This window comes from Phyllobates terribilis, unplaced genomic scaffold (assembly GCF_046119375.1).
Source record: "Phyllobates terribilis strain yellow unplaced genomic scaffold, ASM4611937v1 Scaffold_11__3_contigs__length_659146591, whole genome shotgun sequence".
In the NCBI taxonomy this organism is placed as follows: Eukaryota; Metazoa; Chordata; class Amphibia; order Anura; family Dendrobatidae; genus Phyllobates; species Phyllobates terribilis.
In genome coordinates this window covers 345,916,774-345,942,168 of record NW_027362771.1, presented here as the reverse complement: position 1 = coordinate 345,942,168, position 25,395 = coordinate 345,916,774, and the positions used below count along the sequence as shown (strand labels likewise).

The 25,395-nt window shown below is 42.5% G+C and overlaps 1 protein-coding gene across 4 annotated transcripts in view; it reads left to right on the top strand.

The window, feature by feature from the left end:
* The window catches only part of LOC141166296 (uncharacterized), a 125,896-nt gene that overhangs the window by 54,483 nt on the left and 46,018 nt on the right, over positions 1 to 25,395 (top strand). For 3 of the 4 annotated variants that reach the window (XM_073652848.1, XM_073652846.1, XM_073652849.1), the window contains 11 exons: positions 1,216 to 1,359; positions 2,372 to 2,467; positions 6,645 to 7,575; positions 17,541 to 17,752; positions 19,280 to 19,424; positions 20,174 to 20,272; positions 20,394 to 20,490; positions 20,767 to 20,821; positions 22,758 to 22,889; positions 22,962 to 23,141; positions 24,253 to 24,395. In XM_073652848.1, coding sequence (XP_073508949.1) covers positions 1,216 to 1,359; positions 2,372 to 2,467; positions 6,645 to 7,575; positions 17,541 to 17,752; positions 19,280 to 19,424; positions 20,174 to 20,272; positions 20,394 to 20,490; positions 20,767 to 20,821; positions 22,758 to 22,889; positions 22,962 to 23,141; positions 24,253 to 24,395 — 2,234 coding nt within the window. The remainder of the gene's footprint in view (positions 1 to 1,215; positions 1,360 to 2,371; positions 2,468 to 6,644; positions 7,576 to 17,540; positions 17,753 to 19,279; positions 19,425 to 20,173; positions 20,273 to 20,393; positions 20,491 to 20,766; positions 20,822 to 22,757; positions 22,890 to 22,961; positions 23,142 to 24,252; positions 24,396 to 25,395) is intronic. The other variant, XM_073652847.1, reaches the window with a different exon arrangement.

Genomic DNA, 25,395 nt, shown 5'->3' with positions numbered 1-25,395 from the left:
ACTCACCTCTCTCACAGTGTCCATGACACAGGATTCAGGGCATTTTCAGAGGTGGCGGCAATGCAAGAAACTAATGAGTATCTTCAGCGCTGTCCCCGGTGACATCCTATTCCAGAAAGGGCGATGGACGCTGCGAGGAGTGAGTGCAGCCCCAGCCTCCCTGGCTCTATTTCCTGCCCTACATTCTTCTGCTTGATGGACCGCACACTAGCTTTACTGCACAGGCAGGGACTAGAGACAGGAATCTATAAGAAGGTGGGACTGGATGGGTATTGGAGCCACAAGGACAGATGCTTTTAAAGAGCACATAAAGAGTACCATTGTTTTAATTCATGGTGAAAAAAATTAGTAGTACATATGAAAATAATAAACCTAATATATCTTATTCGATGAATCTTCTTTCTCCTCCTGGACTGATAATTCATTCTCAAAATTCTTAATTCATGGGTTACATCTGTCTTCAATGAATACAGATGTATTAAAAGTTTAAAAAAATCTTACAATCTTGTAATTCTCACACTGACAACTGAGGATTTTTTTAGATGCTAACGGCCTGTTGTATTAGGAAACAACACATGTACATAGTGACAATAGTCAAACCCCAACCCTATTTTTTGTATTAAAGTATCTAATGAGCCTGTGCAAAGGTCATTATGAAGGGTGCGGGAGCAGAGTGAGCGGTGACCTCGCGTATCTTGATAGGTGGATCCTGTGTAATCAGCTGTATATAGAGATGCTACCTGTCATTGTAATCCTGGCTCTTCTGATAAAGAGCCTGCTGAAAACTCTTCCTCAAGGAACTGAAAGTATAAGTCTAAAAAAAGCCCTTGTGGCCAGTGTGAAAATTGCAAGATTAATATTTTTATTTATTTATTTATTTTTTAATAAAGATCATGATATGAAAAAAACAAACAAACATTGCAAATGTTTTGAAAAAGTACATGCAACACAAAAACCTGATTTAAACAATAGCTTGTTTTATGATGATAGCTTCCCTTTAAGTTGACCATATATTTAAGATCTGCCACATTTAGTTATTTTATTTTAATCACTTATATAGCACCATTAATTCCATTATGGGCACTTTAAATCATAAATAAATCATAAATAAAACAATAAGCAATTTAACAAAGCAATATCTCAATTTGCATTGAGTAATATATGTTAAGAAGGGTATATTTAATTTTCCTTAGACAAATCCATTTTTGTTTCTAGAAAAGTCTGCAAATTTTACAGGAGGAAACAGCAATTCAGCGTTCGCTTCTTGAGGCTGAGATTAAAAGACAGGCTGAAAAGATGGAGGTGCTTGAAAGTGAAAAAGTTCTTAAAGGAGTTCATCTTACTGACAATAGTACTCAGGTAGGTAAAGTCATAGTCAGCCAGTGTTAGTCAGTGCCCAGGGCAAGGCTAGTATTTTGTTTCTGCTCATTTGTGGACCATTAAACATAACTTTTTAAAATAAAAATACATTGTTTTATTTCTTTTTTTACTTTTTATGATATTTTTGTGTTAATTTGTGTAACTATTTTATTACCTTAGCCTTAAACCTAACCTTTTCACTAATGCTAGCACCAGTCCTAATCTTAGTCCTAACGCTAACCCCAGGTAGGGTTAGAAAAGTATGTAAAAAACTAAGGGCCAATTCATAATTTGCAAAGGGATTTAAGACACTTTCATTCATTTGTCTTGTGATATTCGTTGTAATTAATTTTTGCATCAGGAGCAGGTGAATTGATGCAGTCTTAGGAGCTGAGCATACCCTATTCCCAGCAGATGATGGCTGGGTTATTCAGCCATCATCTGCCTCTAACTGTGGTGTTACACAGCTGTTAACCTGTTAAATGCCATTGTCAATGTCTGAAAAGGGCATTTACAGTGTGCAGCCCTGGGAGTACACCGTTTTAAGCCATCGCCCCACACCCCGCAACATAATTGCAGGGTGTTGATGGATTGGTATGACAGCCAGGGATCTGCTGCAGACCTCCATGCCTGTCATGACGGTGATCTTATGAAGACCAGTTTATAGCTGGCGTTCATGGGCGGCAGTGATTTTTACTACAGTATATACTCCAATACTGTACCGATGACACACATTCAATTGAAAATGAGGCTGGTGTCGGCAAGCCCCCCTCCCTGCTCGGGCTCGCTTGCACCCCCAGTGTCCGCAATTGTTATGCCCCTGTGCATAGCTATTTATTACTCCCAAAAATGGTGAAAGTCACCTAAAAAAGTTGTATTTTTGGATGGAAAAATGATATACAACAAAATTTGACAGGTACTAAGATCCTTGTGCATGGGCAGCAGAAATTTCTAATTTATGTTTAAAAAAACAAAAACATGATTTGGTAATATTTTTATGTATTTCCATCAGTGCGACATAATAGATTGTATGTTCAGATACAGTGATGTGCACATCACAACCAATAATGAAGAGGAGGAATCTATGGTAGTAGATGAAGAAATGACGGTAAGTGACACTTGAGATTCTTGGGGTTGTAAGTAATGTTTCTACTCAGTAAATGGTGTGCAAGAAAATAATTTACTGTTTGAGTTACCCCCTTTCAATGAGAAGTTCCATAAGGTCTCATTTTGAGGTCACTATGGACATATTACAATTACTAAACAAAAATTGCTGTGTGCACTGTGATCACTCCTCTATATCTCTGAATATAAAAGCTGAGTATTCTGGTAAAATATATATAAAATATCATTCTAGCTTAGTAGTCTGGAGGTCAAATTGTCCAAAATGTGAGTGAATAAATCCATAGTGTAGAGTATCTCAACACACTCATTGACAATCCTGCTGTGGGTTGCTGGTTGAAAATGGTCCAGAATGGACAGGGCGATTGGAGTAGATCGTATCCAATATTCTCTGTAGAGAACTTTCAGTGTAGCAAGGAAAGCTTGTCTGTGGAATTTGAAAAATATTGTTCTACAGCTCCAAATATCTGAGTGGCGCTCCGGCCGGTAGAACCTTAATAAACTGAAGGTTGGTGAGCAAACTGCTCCGTGATTCGTGACATCACCAAACTATAGAAGGTTCAAAGGACAAAAGAAAGCCAGTGATCCTATGCGTTGCGAAGGTATCGTCCATCTTCCTCCCTGAGCGCCACTCAGATACTTGGAGCAGCTGGCCCGTGTAATAGCAGTGCATGTTGTATGTTACAGCTGACAGCAGGTGGTAGTCGCCTCACTTGTCTCCGGTGGCTGTTGCCTCACTTGTCCCCGTTGGCAGTCTCTTCACTTACCTCTAGTGAGGCGACAACCGCCGGAGACAAGAGAGGCAAAAACCACCAGCTGTAACATACAACACACACTGTTATTACACGGGCCAGCTGCCAATCACACTGCTTAGCCAATCAGGAGCGTCGCCCTCTCAGCATGTGACACTGGTGGGGCAGGACTTCCTCTGATCAGCCGATCCATAGTTCTGTTCCAAAATCGGAAGCTGCAGGAGTCTATATGACTACAAGCACCACACAGTGTATGGGGGGGACACATGCACGGTACCATTGTGTACACAGAGGGGACAGCACTGTCCAGGAGATTGCTTCTCTTCTGTAGGTGCTGGGTCAGAGCTGCTGTATCTGCAGGTGTCTCTGCAGGTGTACAGGAGAGTAGCAGACAGCTGGCTGTATACATGTCTGTGGTGGGTGATTAGCTGCGGATAGGCAAATTTTTACTTTCTCTGACGTTGGTGCCGAGCGGGACTATGGGCATGGGGAGCAGTGCATAGGACTGCAGGACCCCGGCTGTAAATTCTCCGGTGCTTACAGCAAGAAAACCGCAGAAGCTACAGAAATAAAAGTTACATATTCTGAAAGGGCCGCCCAAGCCCTATTTCAGGATACTATTAGTATCATACTAAAAACATCCCCGGACAGATTCCCTTTAAGCGTTTACAGAAGTGACAGCTATTAGACATGGCAGAAAGACAAGCTGGCATAAAGAGGTCTTGCACACTGCCATGCCGGGAATGGCACAGTTTGGTGTCTTTAACAAGAGGAGTGGCATGAGCCCTTGAAGAACCATTTATCACTGCTGTACTGTAATTCTGTGAACTGGCAATGGAAAGTCGATCTCTAAGGCTATGTGCACATCGTGTTTGAGGCATATGTTATAACATGCATTCTCATATGCTTTAAACAGATGTTTCAGTCGAATGAAAATGCAGTTGACTGTTATATGAAACAAAAGTATCCAGTAAAAAACATACAAGTTGAACATATACGCTATTTTAGAATGATTCATATGGTGACGGATGCATTGTATGACATCTGCCTGAGTGCAGCGTGACTGTACATTGCCTTAGATTCTGTTTATTTTTATGGGAATCAATGAAGACTTGATTGCTCTGTATCCTTTATAGGTCTCGGCATGTCTCTTCGTGACCCATACAAGATTTTATAAAAGCACACGTACTTCCAGTGTTATGATGACATAAACCAGTGTTGTATGCAAATATTGTGTCTTTTGTGCTTCCTTTCTGCCTATAATACATTTTTCAACTATTTATCTCAACTCGTGAGCTTTCTCCAATATTATGCTTTAAACAATTCAATATTAAAAATAAACTATCATAAGAAAATTACTTATTGTTTAAATCAGGTTTTTGTATTAAATAGATTTTTTTTTTTTTTACATTTTTCACAATGTTTTTTTTTTCTTCAAATCACTATCTTTATTAAAAAAAAAAAAAAGAGTAATCCTTTAATTGACACACTGGCCACTGGGGTTATTTTAGACTTGTGCTTCCTGTTCCTTCAGGAAGAATTTTCAGCAGGTTTCTTATTATCAGAGGCAGGATTACAATGACAGGTACTGTAAGACCTCTATTCACAGCTGATAACTAAAGATCCACCAATATGCCATGTCACAGCTGACCTTGCTCCCCTTCCCTTCACAATGAGTAGAAGCAGATAAGTGAGTGTTATAAGTATTAAAGCATAACATTTAATAAGGATACTTAAAATCAAATTATTCACTATTACCTATAGGTACAAAAGACATTCATGTAACAAACAACATGTATTGATTAGAATTAGAAACCTTATAACTTTCCCAAGGTGTCAAAAACTACAACAATGGTATAGGTTTCTGTTCAATGTTAACAATTATATGCCTACTCCATACTAAATGATTTTTTATAAATAGGAGTTGGCTAAACAAACAATAGGTAGATCTCACCCAATCTGTCGTTTTTGGAATTACACAGGATAGTCTCCACGCCATTTACCATTGATTCACCAGTCTTTCTTCCATCAGGAGGGAGCCAATGCACCCTATTAGGCTCTTCAGGGGAGCTTAATGCACATAGTGATGTCTTAGATATAGTAGTATCCTGGTAATGGATTTAACTAACTAAAGTTTGCAGCCTCCCAATACAGGATCGAGCTAGTCACTGGTGCAACATATCATTTGCTCTGCTGGTCTAATATACCTTAAACCCCCTTGATCTAACAAATCAGAACAGCCTGTCCCTGATTATCCAAATCGGCCCAGCTGTAATGTTCATATTAGCATATATGGCCATTGGTGATGTCAGACTATATTGCTCTCTCAGGACTTACCCCTAGCATAATGGGAATTGTGCCCATCCTTCCCATATGTCGGACCACACGTAGACACCTGGCATTTCCGTGTCTGCGTTCCACTCTACTAGGTTGTGAAGCGAACGCATAACTTCCTGTATTACACCGGAAATCACTGGCGTTTTTATGATGCTCCGTGCCTGCATTCCACCGTTCCAGTTCGTGGAGCGCATGCGTCACTTCTGGTGTTACACCGGAAGTTGCGTAGGTATGTGTTATAACGAGAGCCACGTTCAATGGAACGCAAGGCTCCTCCCTTCACAATGACTACAAGAAGATAGCGCCTAAAAAACCTCAGTGAAAATTAGTGACATTTCTATTTTTTATTTTTAATACAGATTGTGATATGGAAAAAAATTACTATTGCTAAAAAAAAAAAAATCAACACAAAATCCTGGGAAGGGAATCTGCCAGTATGTTTTTGCTATTTAATCTGAGAGCAGCATGAAGATAGCTCAGAGAGCCTGATTCCAGGGATGTATCCCTTGCTCAGCAGCTTGCTGTAATTTCAATACAATCAGTGTTTTATCAGCATGAGATTATCACAAGAGGACTACTTGTAAACCAGTCAGGCTAATCTTCTTAACTCTGCCCCCACAGTGATTGCCAGCTTGCTGAACATGCACAGTATACACAGAAAGCGGCTAATCAGGGGTTTGGGCTGGGCATACACAGCTCAGCATTCTGACCATTGCTTTATCTATAACAGAGAAAACCGGGATTCTATCCAAACTACACTGAGCAGTGTGGTAAGTGATACATAACTGGAATCAGGCTCTTTGGCCCTAATATTGCAGCCCGCACATTCCATAGCAATAGGTCATTCTCCGATGATGACTTCCTTTTAAGATGAGTGATTCAGGCCTTTCTCTCTCAAGAATGAAACAGTGATGTTAATTAAAAAATACCACATCAACCTTTTGGATTACTTTGATATAAGAGTATTATTTGACATTATACTTTTTAATGGAACCTGCTGATTTTATTAAACACCTGACAAAAGAAAAATACCTGTCATCATTGATGCTTCACTCCATGTTCTTTGTTTTCAAGGACGAACACCGTAAGCTGCAGGACTTTACAATGGAATTAAAGTTCATCGATGCTGACAGTGATCTTATGGATGATATGACCAAACCTGCATCCCAGGAATCCAATAGTCCATGTTTTCCTGTGTTTGAAGAAAATAGTACAGCTAAATCATTGACCCCTGAAGGAGACAAAGCCAATATTGTGCCAACCTTGTCTAATATGGAAGAGTACAACTCAACACGTCATCTGCCTGCCATCAACAGACCTCCCATGACACCGCCACCTGCCTTACCAACAATACAAAGTGATGCTAATATTTATCCTGCAGTCAGTGATTGTTCGGATCTGGACTTTCCTACATCCTCTGTGGTTTCTCAAGAGATTACTCCTTCATCTGGAAGCAAATTAGAGCCGATAACTATGACACATAAAAATGATGTGTTTGCAATATTCCAGCCAAGCTCAGAAGAAGTAACAGATGGTAGTAATGTGTCATTCCCTTTGCCCAATATTACAATCCCAGACAATGAGACTGATGAGGTAAACCATGTTATATGTTCAGGTGAAAAGTACAGGAGTCCAATTTCTAAGGCAGTAGTACAGAGTCCTCAGGAGAAAAACAGTGACAGTATCCATCTGATTCCCATCGAGAGGTCCAGTCCCATCATATCACTCTCGCCTGATGAAGATACAATTCCTATAAAAACAAGTGAGGATCTATACAATACTACAGCTCCTGAATCTCACCAAGATGCCCATAGAAGCATATCAGTGACTCCACCTGAGAAGAATACTCAGCCATGGTCTGTGATGTCCCCTCAGGCCAAGAACCTGAACACTTTGTTATCTGCACAGAGCAGCAGTGTCCATTCATTCAAAACACATCCTATAACTAATATGAATATCAATATGGAGGATCAGAGTCTTTGTACCACCTCAAATTCTTTGCCAGGTAAAATGATGTGAATTTCCATACGTAAACAGATAATTAGCGGTTTAACTACAAATTTTAGGACCGTATGAAAAAATCGGCATACAATGACAATATAAAAATTGTGATATTCCCATGGTTTAAATATTTCAGTGTGGGTACCCTATTGCTACAAAATAATTTCTAACAATCAAAACCAATAAATGTAACAGCAGGAAAACCAATGCCCCCATCTGCCTTCAATCTTAGTATAACATGCCATACAGCCATTATTTTGCATGCTTAATTTTTAGCAAATTATAGTTTCATAGTTTAAGGTTTAAAAAAAATGTCCATACCATAGAGTTAATCCTATAATCTAACATGTTATTCTAAAGGAAGGCAAATTACCATGAGGCAGATGCTAATTGCCCCACATTAGGGGAAAATTTCCTTCATAACTCCACATACCGTAATCATACTAGTTCATGTTGAAGAAATATCAAGGAAGAGAAGCAGCAGGCTTTCCTGGGTGTTTTGATGAGGTTGTTAAATTATTTCACATTGAATCTTTACTAAAATGCTTATGTAGCACCCTGAGGATTCGGCTGCTACAGGGGTATTGCACCTCACCCAGAGGTGTGATATTCCACTCCCGGGTAAGGATGGAGTGTGGAACTGAGCTCAGATAGACTGCATGCACTACATACATCCCATTTCAGAGGAGCAGGCCGACGGTACTCCCACTTAGAAATGTGCAGGTACAACCGAGCCTGTTCCTGGCTGGAGTGGGAGGGGGGTGGTACATCCCATGTAGTGTAGGGGCAGATAGGGGGAGCAGTCTGGGTAGTGATAGGAGCTCATTGGGTGCTGGTCACCTGAGCTCACACATAGAGGGATATATAAGGAGGGCACCAACTTAGATCAGGGTCAGTCAGCTGCAGAGGACAAGTTCAGACGCAGAAAGTGAGTTGGAGAGGAGAGAGAAGGAAACAGCAGCCCTGGAGAGAGAGAGAGTGGAGCAGAGAAAGACCCAGAGGGGGAAGACTGAAGGGACCCAAGAACCCAAATTAGAGCACCGGGTGAGGAGTCAGCATCAGGGTACCGGAACCCAAGCTGGTGGGGGCAAAAACAATCCCTAGCCAGAGACCGGAGATCGTGGGCAGCGTTTGCCACGGTCACCCACCATATTCACCCCGAAGGCACACCACATGAAGGGTCAGGGAACCCAGGGCCAAGGGTGTCCCAACAGAAGGCCCGAGGGAGCTGGACCTAGGTGAATCACTGGTGGGGACGGCTGAAGAAAGGACAAAGGGAGAGCTCAGGGCCACGCTCCGGACTTGTTTGGGGGTTGGCTGGATCCAGGACCTGGTGGACGCAGCACGGCTCGGGTGGTCACTAGCAGCTGGAGTGACCAGTACAACATCTGCAGTAAGTAAACACCCTTAACTGCACAACCCGACTCTGTCTTCACTGCCGTCTGCACTACACCACCACAACCCCCATCCTCTGCGCCTGTCCCCTCTGAGGCTATACCCCTCCCGTTGGGGGTTATCTCACCAAGCTGCGCACCCACCATCAGCCTCAGTGGACCCTGCTGCAGCGGCGGCCACAGTGACCGCATCACAACGGGTGGCGTAGTCGACACAAAAGAACTTTAGTAACATCTGTAGAACTGCCACATCACACTGAGCTTGACGCCCTGGGCACGGGACCGGGTCACAGCCGCTCGGAGACTACAACCCCCCATCTGATCCGGTGCCGGGTATTCCCCTCAAAAAGGAATATGTCCCAGGGGGCGCGTCAACTTTGGCGTAGTCGGCAGGATTACGTGCCCGCAACACCCGGGTACTGCGTGCCTGAAGAAAAGTGCAAGTTTACCTCAGAAAGAAGTCTCCCGCCGGTTCCGGAGGGTCCACGCCATCGGACTCCATCACCAGTCGTTTCCCGCCGATTGTCCGCCATTTCCAGCTTGTTCCCGCCATCTGCAGAGTTTCCCGCCACTGGGCGACGCTTCCCGCCAAAACCGCAGATTTCCCGCCTTGGAAGAGCAGCGGACGCCATTATGGGCGTGCCAAAGGAGGGCAGGAGGCCGCCTCCCATCGTGGGCCAGGACAGAAAATGGCGCCAAAAGTGGAAACCGCCCCCACCAACAGAGACTGTGATGCTGGAGGTGTCTGTCAGCGTGAAAGAACTGCCCCTGGAGCTGACAGTCACCGAGTTGCCCCGGGACCGCCCTCGAAGTGGGAGGAGACGAAAGAAAAGAGCAAAGATGGGTGTCGCCTGGAGGAGTCTGGAGCGAGCGCACCCGGAGGCAAGAGGTCTAACGAGGAGTAGCGAAGGAGCTCACCCGGAGATGGAGAGAAAGCAGAACAGCACCGGCCCGCTGGCCAGGAGTCTGCTAGAGACCGAGGAAGGAGGGCAGAGCAGCACCGGCCCGCTGGCCAGGAGCCTGCCGGAAGAAGAGCAGAGCAGCACCGACCCGATGGTCAGGAGCCTGCTAGAGTCCACAACCCCGCTAGGTCTAGCGGAGATCCTAGCGCAGCTCCCCCGAGACCGGGAGTGTGCACAAACTGCCCTGGAGGGCCTCGCAAGGAGGATGGCCCGGGTACAGCGTGAGATACTGGCGGAGTGGAGCCGGGAGATGACCCAGCAAGCTGAGACCAGTCAACGGAGCACGCTACCCTGGAAGAGGAAACAGACCGCCTCTGAGGATGGCGCGGGAGGACCCAAGGCCGGAGACGGCGCCGAGAAGGGAGCCGAACGCATGGAGGCAGGTAAAGGGGACGCCTATACCCCAAGCCGTGACACCGCTTACCTGCCCCAGCTCCCCGTCGCAGAGCCCGAAAGTCCCCCTGCTGTGCCCGTAGCCGCCATGTCACCGCCATGGACTAGGCCCCAACCGGAAGCCGCCGCCGCGACCCCTGTGACGTCACACGCCTCGACCCCGAGCGTGACCAAGCAGGAAGTACCACCAGCCTGGTCGCAGGGCCTAGAATTCCCGGGCGTCGCATCACCAACAGCGCCCCCTACCTCCGCGGAGCCTCCGGCCTGGCCGCAAGGCCAGGTAGCCCAGGGCGCCGCCGTCCTAACGGTGCCCTTCACCTTCCAGGTGCCCCAGGCCTGGCCGCAAGGCCTGGGCAACCCGGGCGCCAACACCACCGCGCCCATAACCAGAGGACCCGGACGGGTCTGAAGCAACACCATATCACCAAGAAAAAGCAGGAGGGAGCCGTCGTTGAGGACGGGAGTAGAGACTGTATATAGTTGCCCGTCGGGGCACAGTGAACCGTTACTGCTAAAATAGTCCCCGTTGGGACCAGTGAACTGTTTACCCGTTAACCCCTTCATCCTACAGGCTGAGGACTGTGAGCAGCCATTCCCTTCCCTCTACCTGGCCGAGGACTGAGAGCGGCCAACTTCCCCTGTATATAGTTGCGCTTCCTAAAGCGCCCCCTACCGGTTTTATAGAAAACCAGTTTTTCTAAGAGACTGTCGCACTTTTTCCCGGACACACGTTGCACAGTGGCCGGAGGAGGAACCTGAAACAAGAGACGACGAGAATGTTTACATGAAAAGTTTTATATATATAATGTTTTATACGTTTTATTATGTTTATATGAAAAATTTTGTATGTTTTTGGTGTTTTATGTCTTACAGCCCGAGGACGTGCTGTGATTTACCAGGGGGGAATGTAGCACCCTGAGGATTCGGCTGCTACAGGGGTATTGCACCTCACCCAGAGGTGTGATATTCCACTCCCGGGTAAGGATGGAGTGTGGAACTGAGCTCAGATAGACTGCATGCACTACATACATCCCATTTCAGAGGAGCAGGCCGACGGTACTCCCACTTAGAAATGTGCAGGTACAACCGAGCCTGTTCCTGGCTGGAGTGGGAGGGGGGTGGTACATCCCATGTAGTGTAGGGGCAGATAGGGGGAGCAGTCTGGGTAGTGATAGGAGCTCATTGGGTGCTGGTCACCTGAGCTCACACATAGAGGGATATATAAGGAGGGCACCAACTTAGATCAGGGTCAGTCAGCTGCAGAGGACAAGTTCAGACGCAGAAAGTGAGTTGGAGAGGAGAGAGAAGGAAACAGCAGCCCTGGAGAGAGAGAGAGTGGAGCAGAGAAAGACCCAGAGGGGGAAGACTGAAGGGACCCAAGAACCCAAATTAGAGCACCGGGTGAGGAGTCAGCATCAGGGTACCGGAACCCAAGCTGGTGGGGGCAAAAACAGTCCCTAGCCAGAGACCGGAGATCGTGGGCAGCGTTTGCCACGGTCACCCACCATATTCACCCCGAAGGCACACCACATGAAGGGTCAGGGAACCCAGGGCCAAGGGTGTCCCAACAGAAGGCCCGAGGGAGCTGGACCTAGGTGAATCACTGGTGGGGACGGCTGAAGAAAGGACAAAGGGAGAGCTCAGGGCCACGCTCCGGACTTGTTTGGGGGTTGGCTGGATCCAGGACCTGGTGGACGCAGCACGGCTCGGGTGGTCACTAGCAGCTGGAGTGACCAGTACAACATCTGCAGTAAGTAAACACCCTTAACTGCACAACCCGACTCTGTCTTCACTGCCGTCTGCACTACACCACCACAACCCCCATCCTCTGCGCCTGTCCCCTCTGAGGCTATACCCCTCCCGTTGGGGGTTATCTCACCAAGCTGCGCACCCACCATCAGCCTCAGTGGACCCTGCTGCAGCGGCGGCCACAGTGACCGCATCACAACGGGTGGCGTAGTCGACACAAAAGAACTTTAGTAACATCTGTAGAACTGCCACATCACACTGAGCTTGACGCCCTGGGCACGGGACCGGGTCACAGCCGCTCGGAGACTACAACCCCCCATCTGATCCGGTGCCGGGTATTCCCCTCAAAAAGGAATATGTCCCAGGGGGCGCGTCACTTATACTAATGAAAATTATATGATGTATGTAAGATAGTGATCCAGCACTTGGTCTGGCTATGATCTATACATATAATCTATAGGGCGGTTTGAGAACCAGTAAGTAGCATTTAACTTGGCTGTAAAAACACACTTGATAGATTGGTAGTAATTTAAAGGGAACCTGTCACTGGTATTTAGGCCCCTGAACTTCCACCAGTCTGTTATCCATGAGAGTAGCATGATGACATACAAGAACTTTGAAAACGGCATATTCTAAAATCTAATAATATTCTAATAATCTGTAAACAGTAATTAGTGTGGAGCTGCTCCCTCTAAAGAGTAAAATTTATTCGATATGACTTGCATTGATTTGTGAAAAAAACTAAAATTTGGTGAAAATGTTGAAAATTTCACAATTTTCAAACTTTGAATTTCCATGCCCTTAAATCAGAGAGATACAGTACAGACCAAAAGTTTGGACACACCTTCTCATTTAAAGATTTTTCTGTATTTTCATGACTATGAAAATTGTACATTCACACTGAAGGCATCAAAACTATGAATTAACACATGTGGAATTATATACTTAACAAAAAAGTGTGAAACAACTGAAAATATGTCTTATATTCTAGGTTCTTCAAAGTAGCCACCTTTTGCTTTGATGACTGCTTTGCACACTCTTGGCATTCTCTTGATGAGCTTCAAGAGGTAGTCACCGGAAATGGTTTTCACTTCACAGGTGTGCCCTGTCAGGTTTAATAAGTTGGGACCGTCAGTTGTGTTGTGCAGAATTCAGGTGGATACACAGCTCATAGTCCTACTGAATAGACTGTTAGAATTTGTATTATGGCAAGAAAAAAGCAGCTAAGTAAAGAAAAACGAGTGGCCATCATTACTTTAAGAAATGAAGGTCAGTCAGTCCAAAAAATTGGGCAAACTTTGAAAGTGTCCCCAAGTTCAGTTGCAAAAAAACATCAAGCGCTACAAAGAAACTGGCTCACATGAGGACCGCCCCAGGAAAGGAAGACCAAGAGTCACCTCTGCTTCTGAGGATAAGTTTATCCGAGTCACCAGCCTCAGAAATCGCAGGTTAACAGCAGCTCAGATTAGAGACCATGTCAATGCCACACAGAGTTCTAGCAGATGTATCTCTACAACAACTGTTAAGAGGAGACTTTGTGCAGCAGGCCTTCATGGTAAAATAGCTGCTAGGAAACCACTGCTAAGACAGGCAACAAGCAGAAGAGACTTGTTTAGGCTAAAGAACACAAGGAATGGACATTAGACCAGTGGAAATCTGTGCTTTGGTGCGATGAGTCCAAATTTGAGATCTTTGGTTTCAACCACCGTGTCTTTGTGCGACGCAGAAAAGGTGAACGGATGGACTCTACATGCCTGGTTCCCACCGTGAAGCATGGAGGAGGAGGTGTGATGGTGTGGGGGTGCTTTGCAGGTGACACTGTTGGGGATTTATTCAAAATTGAAGGCATACTGAACCAGCATGGCTACCACAGCATCTTGCAGCGGCATGCTATTCCATCCGGTTTGCGTTTAGTTGGACCATCATTAATTTTTCAACAGGACAATGACCCCAAACCCACCTCCAGGCTGTGTAACGGCTATTTAACCAAGAAGGAGAGTGATGGGGTGCTATGCCAGATGACCTGGCCTCCACAGTCACCATACCTGAACCCAATCGAGATGGTTTGGGGTGAGCTGGACCGCAGAGACATATTTTCAGCTGTTTCACACTTTTTTGTTAAGTAAATAATTCCACATGTGTTAATTCATAGTTTTGATGCCTTCAGTGTGAATGTACAATTTTCATAGTCATGAAAATACAGAAAAATCTTTAAATGAGAAGGTGTGTCCAAACTTTTGGTCTGTACTGTATGTCACACAAAATAGTTAATAAATAACATTTCCCACTTGTCTACTTTACAGCAGCACAATTTTGGAACCAAATTTTTTTTTTTGTTAGGGAGCTATAAGGGTTAAAAGTTGACCAGCGATTTCTCATTTTTACAACAAAATTTACAAAACCATTTTTTTAGGGACCACATCACATTTGAAGTGACTTTGAGGGGCCTTTATGACAGAAAATACCCAAAAGTGACACCATTGTAAAAACTGCACCCCTCAAGGTGCTCAAAATCACATTCAAGAAGTTTATTAAACCTTCAGGTGCTTCACATTAATATTTGGAATGTGGAAGAAAAAAATGAACGTTTATTTTTTTTCACAATAATGTTATTTTAGACCCCAATTTTTTTATTTTTGCAAGGGTATCATTAAAAAGTGAACCCCAAAATGTGTTGTGCAATTTCTCCTGAGCACGCTGATACCCCATATGTGGGGGAAAACCACTGTTTGGGCACATGGCAGGGTTCGGAAGGGAAGGAGCGCCATTTGACTTTTTGAATGTAAAATTTGCTTGAATAAGTAACGGAGGCCATGTTGTGTTTGGGGAGCCCCTAATGTGCCTAAACAGTGGAAACCTCCCACAAGTGACCCCATTTTGGAAACTAGACCCCTCAGGGAACTTATCTAGATGTGTGGTGAGCACCCTGAACCCCCAGGTGCTTCACAGAAGTTTATAACATTGAGCCATAAAAATAAAATTTTCACATTTTTCCAACAAAAATGTTTTTCAGCCTCCAATTTTGCATTTTCATAGGGGTAACAGGAGAAATTGCACCATGCAATTTGTTGTGCAATTTCTCCTGAGTAAGCCGATACTCCATATGTGGGGGAAAACCACTGTTTGGGCGCACGGCAGGATTCGGAAGGGAAGGAGAGCCATTTGACTTTTTGAATGTAAAATTTGCTTGAATAATTAGCGGATGCCATGTTGCGTTTGGGGAGCCCCTGATGTGCCTAAACAGTGGAACCCATCCAGAATTTACTCCATTTTGGAAACTACACCCCTCAAGGATTTTATCAAGGGGTATAGTGAACATTTTGAACCCAGAGGTACGACACAGAATTTGATAACAGTAGGTCATCATATTGAATAAGTTGTCATTAGTCTTGAGTGCTAGTGCTCGCTACTTGATTTTGCATCGAGTACTCGGGTATGCACCATGTATCACGGGTGCTCAATTGACATGCTCTAGTTCCTGCCCGCATGTTTCACGGTTATTAGACACCCAAAAAAAACATGCGGGGATCGCTCGTGCATGGCAGGCAATCTTTGAGAGTTTTTTTGGCTGTATAACAGCTGCAAAACATATGGGCGGAGACTCGAGCAGGTCACTCGAGCACACGCTATACTCGGAGCATACCCGAGCACCCGATGCAAACTCAAGTAGTGAGCACTTGCGCTCAACACTAGTTGCCATATCATAATCGTCATTTATTTTTCTTTACTTCTGAAAAAATCCCAACCCTAATACAAACCCAACCCTAACCCTAGCCCAACCCTAACGCTAGCACAACCCCAACCCTTGCACAACCCTAACGCTAGCACAGCCATAACCCAACCCTAGCCCATCCCTAACGCTAGCCCAACCCTAACCCAACTTTCACTTTTTACATTCTGATTGACTGTATAGCATAGGAATGCAGGACCATCCCTGTGCTTTACAGCCTGTCAGAGTTGCACAGAAAGAAGTTACTTTGGTCGCGCACTGCGCATGACCAAAGTAACTTATTGCGTCCTGGTGACCCGGATGTTGTCATGATGACATCGGGTCACCATGACAACATCCGGGACCGGACTCAGACGCCGGAGAGGAGGTAAGTATCGGTTCTTACCCCCCCCCATCGATTTTGATCGCAGCATTTTAGGAGTTAATATGCTGGGAGCGGTGTGGGACCACTCCCTACACATAGCACCTGGTGTCAGCTGTGACAATCAGCTGACACCCGGCGGCGATTGTGCTCACACAGCCTGTTCATGGGCGAAATAGCCAGGGCGTACTAATATGTATCTGGATCTCAAGTAGCAGGGCGCAGATACGTATTAGTACGCCTTGGGCAGGAAAGGGGTTAAAGGGAATCTGTCAGCTGTTTTTTGCTATTTAATCTGAGAGTAGCATAATTTAGGGCAAGTGAGCCTTATTGCAACGATGTATCACTTAGTTTAGTGGGTTCAGCAGTTGTGACACAATTAGAGTGTTTAGATGTAACATGTAGCAGAGCTCAGAAAGCTAACCGCACCCACGCCACAGCTTTCTGTGCACATTGTCTATGGACAGTGAGCTGCTTATTAGAGAAGGGGGCGGAGTCTGACCAGGGCTAAAGTGAGCACCAGTCTGGCAGTGATAAACCCCTGGTGATAAAACCTTCATTGTAAGTAAACAACAGCACCCAGCCAATAAAGTGACACCGTTGAAATCTGTGTTTCAGCCCCTATCTCCTGCTGTCTTTAAATTACATAGCAGAAGCCTGCTGACAGATTCCCTTTAATAGCCAATTATATATATAAGTAGACCAGTAAAGCAGTCCATGGCAACTTTTTACTCCCTTTGAGTGAAAGATCTTTCCTTAAATTCACATAAGGTGTGTCAAGATTTTCACAGACCCCCCCGCTGTGATCTCTGTATCAAACAGCTCTCTGCTTCCCCCTATCGTCTGGACAATTACATGATTGGCCGAAGATCAACAGAGGAGGCCGCAGGCTGTTTGCACTACTAAGGCAGTTATTGGGAAACAAACAGTGAGCATATGGTATATGCACCTCCGATTCCAACGCAGGGAATATATGTATGTACATAGATACAGTCACTGCGAACTCCACGATAACTCTCTTATGAAGGTATAATAAACCTGCCTTGGACGTTTTTTTAAAGAAACAGTATCCTGTGCCTACCTCTAACGCGGCTGAGTGAGTACCAAACCCTACAACTTTCAGAAATTCATTCTTAGAATTTTAGTACAGTAGGTTCATCAGGACGAAGAAATCTATATAATAATGACAGATCCGCTTCATAGAATACAAGCAGATTTTGACATTGACTTACCGTAAATGCAATTGCTTTAATTGATGTAATTATTTAAATAGAGTTCTATTCTTTCCTTCTTTCATGTTTACTTTCTATATAAATTCTCCTTGAAATATTCTCACATCGATCCTCTTTGTTAATATGATGTATATTGAAAAAATGTAAGAGACACTTGCCATTGACAAGCAAATCTTGGAAAACCAATGGGATCATACAGTTCTTGCAGAAATGAAAATTCAACCCGCTGAAGTGAACCAGGAAGATGTAACCGCAAAAGAAATGGAGAAGGGATCCACCTTATCCATCAACACTGATTCTAGTCACCAGTCATCTGAACTGCAAATGCTGAGTGACAGTCTGCGTGAAACAGAATGTAAGGTAATTCCGCTTGGCTAGTGTATAATACTTAGGTTATATTATGGGTTCTTATTTGTTTATTGGTTGAAACAGGTTAAAACACATGCGTCCATGAATAATTACCATGGCATCTAGGCATTTATGGAAACATTTTGCTATATCATTGCCAATGATGCAATAGAAAGGGGTGTGGATGATGGTGATACATTGCAATGGCTGCTGGGGGTCTGATATTGGCCCCCAAATTTGCCAGCTTTGTACATGTATAGGCTTCATTGATAGGCAATACCAGATGGGGTGCAAGCTGACAACTTGTATAATACAATGCAATAATTCTCAATTGGAATGTATTATTGCCTACAAAATTGTTACATGTTCATGTCCCCCAGTGGGACTAAAAAAATGTATTAAAATGCTTAAAAAAATATATAAATACAAGCAAACACTTTTCTGCTTTCTGAAAAAAATTCTAAATAATTAAAAAAAATGCAGATGATTGCTGTTGCAGCATGTTATTTAATCTACACACTTTCTCACTTCCAAAACAAATCCTAGATAAAATATTTAGAAAATGTCATATTTGCCCTAAAATGGTACAAATAAAAACTTCAGCTTGTTCCACTCTAACAAAAAGATATCCCAGAAAAATAAAAATGTTAAAGGTTTTTAAATGTTAGGGGGTTAAAAGGAAAAACAATACTGCATCATGATAGGTAAAACTGGTTGCAGGGGAAAAGTTCATATAATAACAATAATTCTGTATAATTACTACACAGACATTAAAGGGAATCTGTCAACAGGTTTTTTGCTATTTAATCTGAAGGTAGCATGAGGTAGGGGCTGAGACACTGATTTCAGTGATGTCACAGGCTGTGTACTGTGGTTTCCTTACAATGAGTGTTTTTCCAGCAGAAGATGATCACTGCCTGGATTGATGCCCCTCATGGTGCGACCTCGCCCCCACCACTGACTACCAGTTTACTGTCAATATACAATGTACAAAGAGAGCCTGGTGTGGGCGGGGAAAGCTTTCTGAGCTCTGCTACATGCTACACCTAAAACTCTTGTGTCACAACTGCTGCACCCAGTCAACTAAGTGACACATCGTTGGAATCGGGGCCTCTTTCTCTAGATTATGCTGCTCTCAGATGAGGTAACAAAATCCCGGTGACAGACTTAAGGAACAATTTGAATATATCTGTAGAATTATCTGTCTCATTTCTTTAATGCGTTAAACTGTGGAATTGAACTGTTCAAATATAATTTTAGGAAACTCTTGTTGAGAAGATGTAGGATCTATTGTGCAATCTGTTATATTATGTTGTTAGATTGCAATTTAAAGCGACCAATAAACCGTTTTCTTTACCTGATTTTGAAACCTATCACTGCGGCTACTTGGAATATTTCTAGACTTTATTCTGCAATCTCCTGATTACATTATATGAGTATTGATGTTGGTTACACGGTTCATATGCTATGAACATACTATATTCACAAGATGTATAAGCAATAGGATGTATATAGCAATGTCTGTTGGTGTCGCTTTAGATGGGACCTACAATCCACGTAAGACAGGGGGAAGCAGCAAAAGTGGAAACTTCTGACAGTGGTGATGATCATACCCAGATATGGTGGCTCTCAGAGCGATTACGTAAATGTGTAGAGGAAATAAGAAATCTGCTTATTACTGAAGGTTGGTGACTTCTGATTTATTGTCTATAGCAGCATCATTCTTGTTATTATATACCTTACAGGCTATGGCTACAGAAAATAATGGCGGGATTGTGGTCACCATACGACTCCAAGTACACTCTATGGGGAAAGGGTTGAATATGTCTTGTGACCATCCTAAAAGTTCCAACATATGGTTTTCTGTTGTTCTGTGGCCCCGGCTTACTTTGCTTCAGGCCTCATTCAAATGTGTGTAATATTTTTTGGTATATATTGTTCATTAGTGTTTTTCATCAGTGTTTGTTCAGTGTGTCAGTTTTTACTGTAGGTGTTTCATCAGTGATTTTAACTGATCTGATAAAAAAAAAGATTAAACTACAATTCTTCTCCTATCAATTACAATGTTAATCATGGATCACACATGGATGCCACCCGTGTGCTGTCCATGATTTCCATGAACCCATAGACTTGTATGTGTAATTTTGATCTATGACTCAGATCAAAAACGGACATGTCTTTGAATTTTTCCAGACCACTCAGATTGCAAAAACACTCAGACATGTGGACAACCTCATAGACTATGATGGGTATTTGTTTTATCCGTGAAAAACACACAACACGTTTGTGATACACAGAAGTCTGAATGAGGCTTTCGACTGATGACCCTGTTCTCTTTTTTACTTCTTTTCAAGTGCAGCTTATACTGTGATAACTTCTTTTTATTTTGTCCTAAAAAACAATTATAATGACACATATTTCCTTTGAGTTCAGGTTTTCAATCCTTGGCTAATGTGTTGGAAGAAGGGATACAAGACGAAAATTCAGAAGTTCTATCCACAAATCTTACTCAACTTGAAAACTTCCCTACAGGTACCGATTTGGTTTTTCTATAAATGTGTGTTCCTTTATGGTAAATGGGATAAATATCTCACCTTCCGCATATAACCTGCATGCAATGCCCTATTACATTTATTGCTCCATCTTATATCAGTATTGCAGAGTTTACTCCATAACGTTGCAAGGAAGAGATCGGAACATGAAGAGTTAAGAGATGAACTTTCTCAAGATTCTGTCTTAAAGAAACCCAGGTGTGACATGACATATAGGACAATGTAAGCATATTAGAAGCCACTAAGCTCTATGGCCATATAAGCTTAGAGCCATAGAGCTTAGTGGCTTCTAAGAGACAGTGTTCTTGTACTCAAGTAATGGCCATTCTAATTAAATAACCATAAGGTCAGCCACCAGTACATATTAGTGTATTTACTAGACTTGTGAATTACTAGATTCTGATAAATTCTTTCTACTTTACACAAACCATTAATTCCAACACTTTCTGATTTTTGTAAAAAAATATATTTCAGTTCTCTGCCTCTGAAACGTACTGAAGAAGAAAGCCAAAAGCGGGATGAACTTCCTGTAAGTACCATAATCTATAAGGAGCATCATAAATGCCACTGTCAGTATTGTGTACTGTTGTTGCCAAAAGTTGTGAGTGACACAAATTTAGTTTTTTCACAAAGTTTGCCGCTTCAGTGTTGTTAGCTCTTTTATTTCAGATGGTTACTGAAGTATAATTATCAGCATTTCGTACGTTTTACACTTTTAATTGGCAAATACGTAAAGTTTATATAAAGACTCAAAAATGACAGTGTTGACCCTTATTTTTAAGACTTCTGCAATTTGGCCTTACCCTTGATAAAGCGTGTGGTTAACACGCGAAACATGCACACGTAGGGCTTTTCACTTTCTGCTTGTGCATTCCCTGGTGGGCTTCACCTGCCACATGGGTAAGGTTTCTTTTTATTGAGTTATTTCATGGTGGTTTTTCTGACATACTTTCATTTACACATGTGTGGCGATTGTATACATGTCAAGATTCCACCTATCAGTCGTAATATAATACCTTCTATACTTGCATGTTGCATGTGTTTTCCCTAGCCAGGGTTTTTGCTTGTTGCTATTTTGCCTGTCTTGGTTATTTGTAAGAATGTTTTTAACCAGTATTTAATAAAAAAAATATATTTTATATACACTCCCTTTGCTCCTCCTCTTTTCAAATATTAATTTAGGAGTGTTCTAGATTTCTTTACATTCATTAATGATCTATGATGATCTAATTATTTGTACCTCAATATGCCTATGGGACTTGTATTTCTAATTTAGCCTGTCATGCAGGATATCAGCTTCTGCTCCAAATCCTGACTGACGACAACTCATTCTTGTCTAATCAGTGCTTAGAATTTATCACAATTTTTGTGTGTTTATTTGTTCACCCACTTTTTGAGGATTGGCCATAGGTTCTCAATGGGGTATTTCCTGTACATAGTTCCATAATGTCAATATTTTGTTCACCGAGCCAAGTAGTTATCACTTTTACCTTGTGACATGGTGCTCCATTGTTGTTCTCCTGGATAGTTGGGAGAAGTTGCTCTTGAAGGCTGTGTAGGTCCCATTCTTTATTAATTGCAGTGTTCCTAGGATAAATTGTGAGCGAGCCTACTCCCTTGGATGAAAAACAATCCGACATAACTATCACTGATCAAGTACAGAATATTATATAACTCCAGTAAAGTGTGGCTACTTCATGTCCAGTGAACCGCAGCCATAAAAGGAAAATTCCAGTGCAGTATTTCTTTTCCAGCTTTACAATTTACTAAAGGTGAAGATATTAGCAATAAGGGGGCAATCTAGGCTTATATAGACAGATTTAGAATTTTGCTTGGTGAAATGTTTCTAATTACTTAGCATGGGCACTGTGTCAGATATTGCGAATTAACGCTTTAATAATCAGCAATACTTTTTTTTTTATAAAAGTTATTAAATTGCTCACCAGATGCCCAGAGACTTATGACAGCCAGACGCCCACAAAGCAGAAGCTTTTTTTTATGTTCCATTATTATTAGTTGTATTAGTGATAATAATTAATTATTTGTATTATTATATAGCGCCATCAAGGTTAGGGGCACTGTATATAGCAAATGCGACAGAAACACTCACTCCTGTGATAAAACAGGCAGAGAAATCTGTAAATTCACTTATCATAAGTAACTCATGCTTCCCCCCTCGCTAGGAGCTGTGGTATGTGCCTACAATGAACTAAAGCATCTCTGCATGGTCAGACATAGCAAATATCAGTACATGGCAGGGATACATTTATAAGATTATCTCAGCACAGGAACATTTTTTTAACACATTGAATTGTGGAACCTTTTATTATTCCTAGATCTATTAATTAAAATGTACTTTGCTCGTGGGAAAACCCCTTTAACACTCATCTTTTAATATCAACTCACCTGAAAATATAACACATAAGGAATGAATTGTCATAACGTTCATTGTTCTGTGTGCCTAGATGAAGACTTATCTTAGCTATGATTTTGGTCATCCTTCCTCATTAATATTTACCCGTAATGATGAAGAACACAACAAACGAGAACTGCAGCAGGCATGTAGCCAGGGAAGGATTCCAATTGATATATACCAGGTAACAAAAATTATAGCAATTGGCATATTTTGTAGATGGTCATTCTGATAATGCTTTTACCTTTGTCTGCAGGATACCAGTAGATTGATGTCAAGATACCGAGTTCTGTGTCAGGAGAGACTACGTTGTCTGGTTTGGGGATATGTACAGTATATATCTTGGAACAGGGCTGAAACTCTATTAAAAAGACAGTGTCTCACCAGACCAGAACCCAGTCCAGTGCTATATAAATTGCAAAAGCGAAAAAATCAGGTAATTGTCAACTAGGCTCAAGCCTGTGGTACTAATCATGTACTATTCCTACTGATAGTAGCTGTAAATTTGCTTGTGCAAGTCCTAGTTGGTTCTAAATATAAACTTAAAGGGAATCTGTCAGCAGGTTTTTGCTATCTGAGAGCAGAATAAAGTAGGGGCCGAGACCCTGATTCCAGCGATGTGTCACTTTGTGGCCTGCATGGTGAATTTTTGCTATAATCCTTGTTTTCTCTGCTGTAGATGTAGCAGTAGTCAGACTGCTGAGCTGTGTATAACCCTGCCCACACCAATGACTGGCAGCTTCCTGTGTACACCGTGCATTGTCAGCAAGCTGTCAATCCGTGGTGGAGGCGGGGTTACACATTAGCTGGTCTTGCTTGTAGGTGCGACCTAGTCCTGCAGTGATAATCTCCTGCTGATAAAATACTAGTTGCATTGAAGCTACAACACACAGCCTAATTAGTGAAACATCCCTGGAATCAGGCTCTCTTGCCTTATATTATACTGCTCTCAGATTAAATAACAAATACCTGCTGATGGATTCTGTTTAAAGAGTAACCATTATTTTAATTTTTATTTTATAAATTTCATAAATCAAAATGAACACATAAAATATATTACAAATTTGCTTATTTTTATCAGAGAAATCTGTTCTTTTCTCCTCCTGTACTGATCATTCATTCTCAAAATCCTCAATTCACGAGTAAAATCTGTATTCTGTGAAGACAGATTTTTATATTACTCAGATTCTTATCAGTAGAAACTATTAACTCCTATGAAAAAGGAGTGGAGGGTGGAGAGGTAGAGTTTCCCTTCTCATACCCCCTCCTCTCTACATAGAATATCATCAGTAGTAACTCTCATCTCCTATCTCAGTAATGTAAAAATATGTCTACTGAATACTGATTTTACCAGTGAACTAAGTATTTTGTGAATCATCAATCAGCTCAGGTGGAGAAAGAAGCAGGTATCTCTGATAAGATTTATTACAAAGTTGCTTATTTTCACGTGGACTATTGATTTATGAAATAAAAATTAAAATGATTGCTACTCTTTAAGTGATAGCATATTATAATTGTAGGATTTTTTTCATGTATGTGTATTCAAGGCTTTCCTAGAATGGAGGAACAAAATATTACAAAGCCAAGAGCAGCGGTTGCACCTGTCTGCAGTTCTCAACCAGACTTTACAAGGAGTGCATGAGGACACTGGGATATTTCTAATCAAGCCACTGATTTCTCCATTGGGAAGGTAATGCATTTCTTGATTTTTTTGGCCAAGGTTGGACAGTACCTCTCCCTTTCATCTTCTGATTTAACGTTAGGCTTTTTTTTCACACTATGTTTATATCCATGTTTAAAAGATTTAACATTTGTTTTTTTTTCAGCGCTGGAGTGGCGCTTTAAATCTAAGCCCCCTACCCCCGGTCATATACTCACCCTCTGGCGTCTTCACTGTTTTTTCGGTGCCGCTCCCGTCCCCCTGCGCCATCTTGTGAGCTCAGCTTCTGACTGTCCGGAAGTCACAAACTATGTCACAAGAGCGCAATGCAAGTCTATGAGAGCCAGAATGAGGCCAGAACGAGGCTCTCGTAGACTTGTATTGTAAAGTAACCTTTGCGCCGCTCCATGAAACACTGGAGCTGCAGGCAGGTCACTTTCCGCCGGAGACAGATAGGAGCGGCGTCGAAAGCAGATGAAAACGCCGTAAGGTGAGTATCAGACAGGGGTCAGGGGACTTACATTTAAAGCACCACTCCAGCAGTGCAATAAAAAAACGCTGAAGTGTTGCTTTAAGACTTTGCCAGGGGCTTCTGATAAAGGAGATTCAGAGGGAACCCCAACAGCGCCACTCTATTTAATGACAGTGGACTTTGTGTCGCCTACACATCAGCAGTACCTGTTTTTGTAGGCAGACACAAAAACTGTCCCACGAGTTTTGGGGGCTGAATCATGCTGTTGCATCTGTTGATTCCTTACAAATAGATTTCCACAAACTTCTTAAATTACTGTAGAATTTTGCTGTAGTCATTGAACATCATAAGAAGCATCACTGAATTTAGACTCCTTCCACATATTTGGGAGGTCAATTCTTTGCTACAACATTTTAAATCACAAGCTGGTTCAGATCTTTTTTTTTTTTTTAAAACTTATTTGATGAGACAAAGCAGTTATATTTGCTGACATTCATCAGTACATAGTCAGATTTGAATAGTACACAAAGTAACTCCATTTGATAATGATTTTGTGCA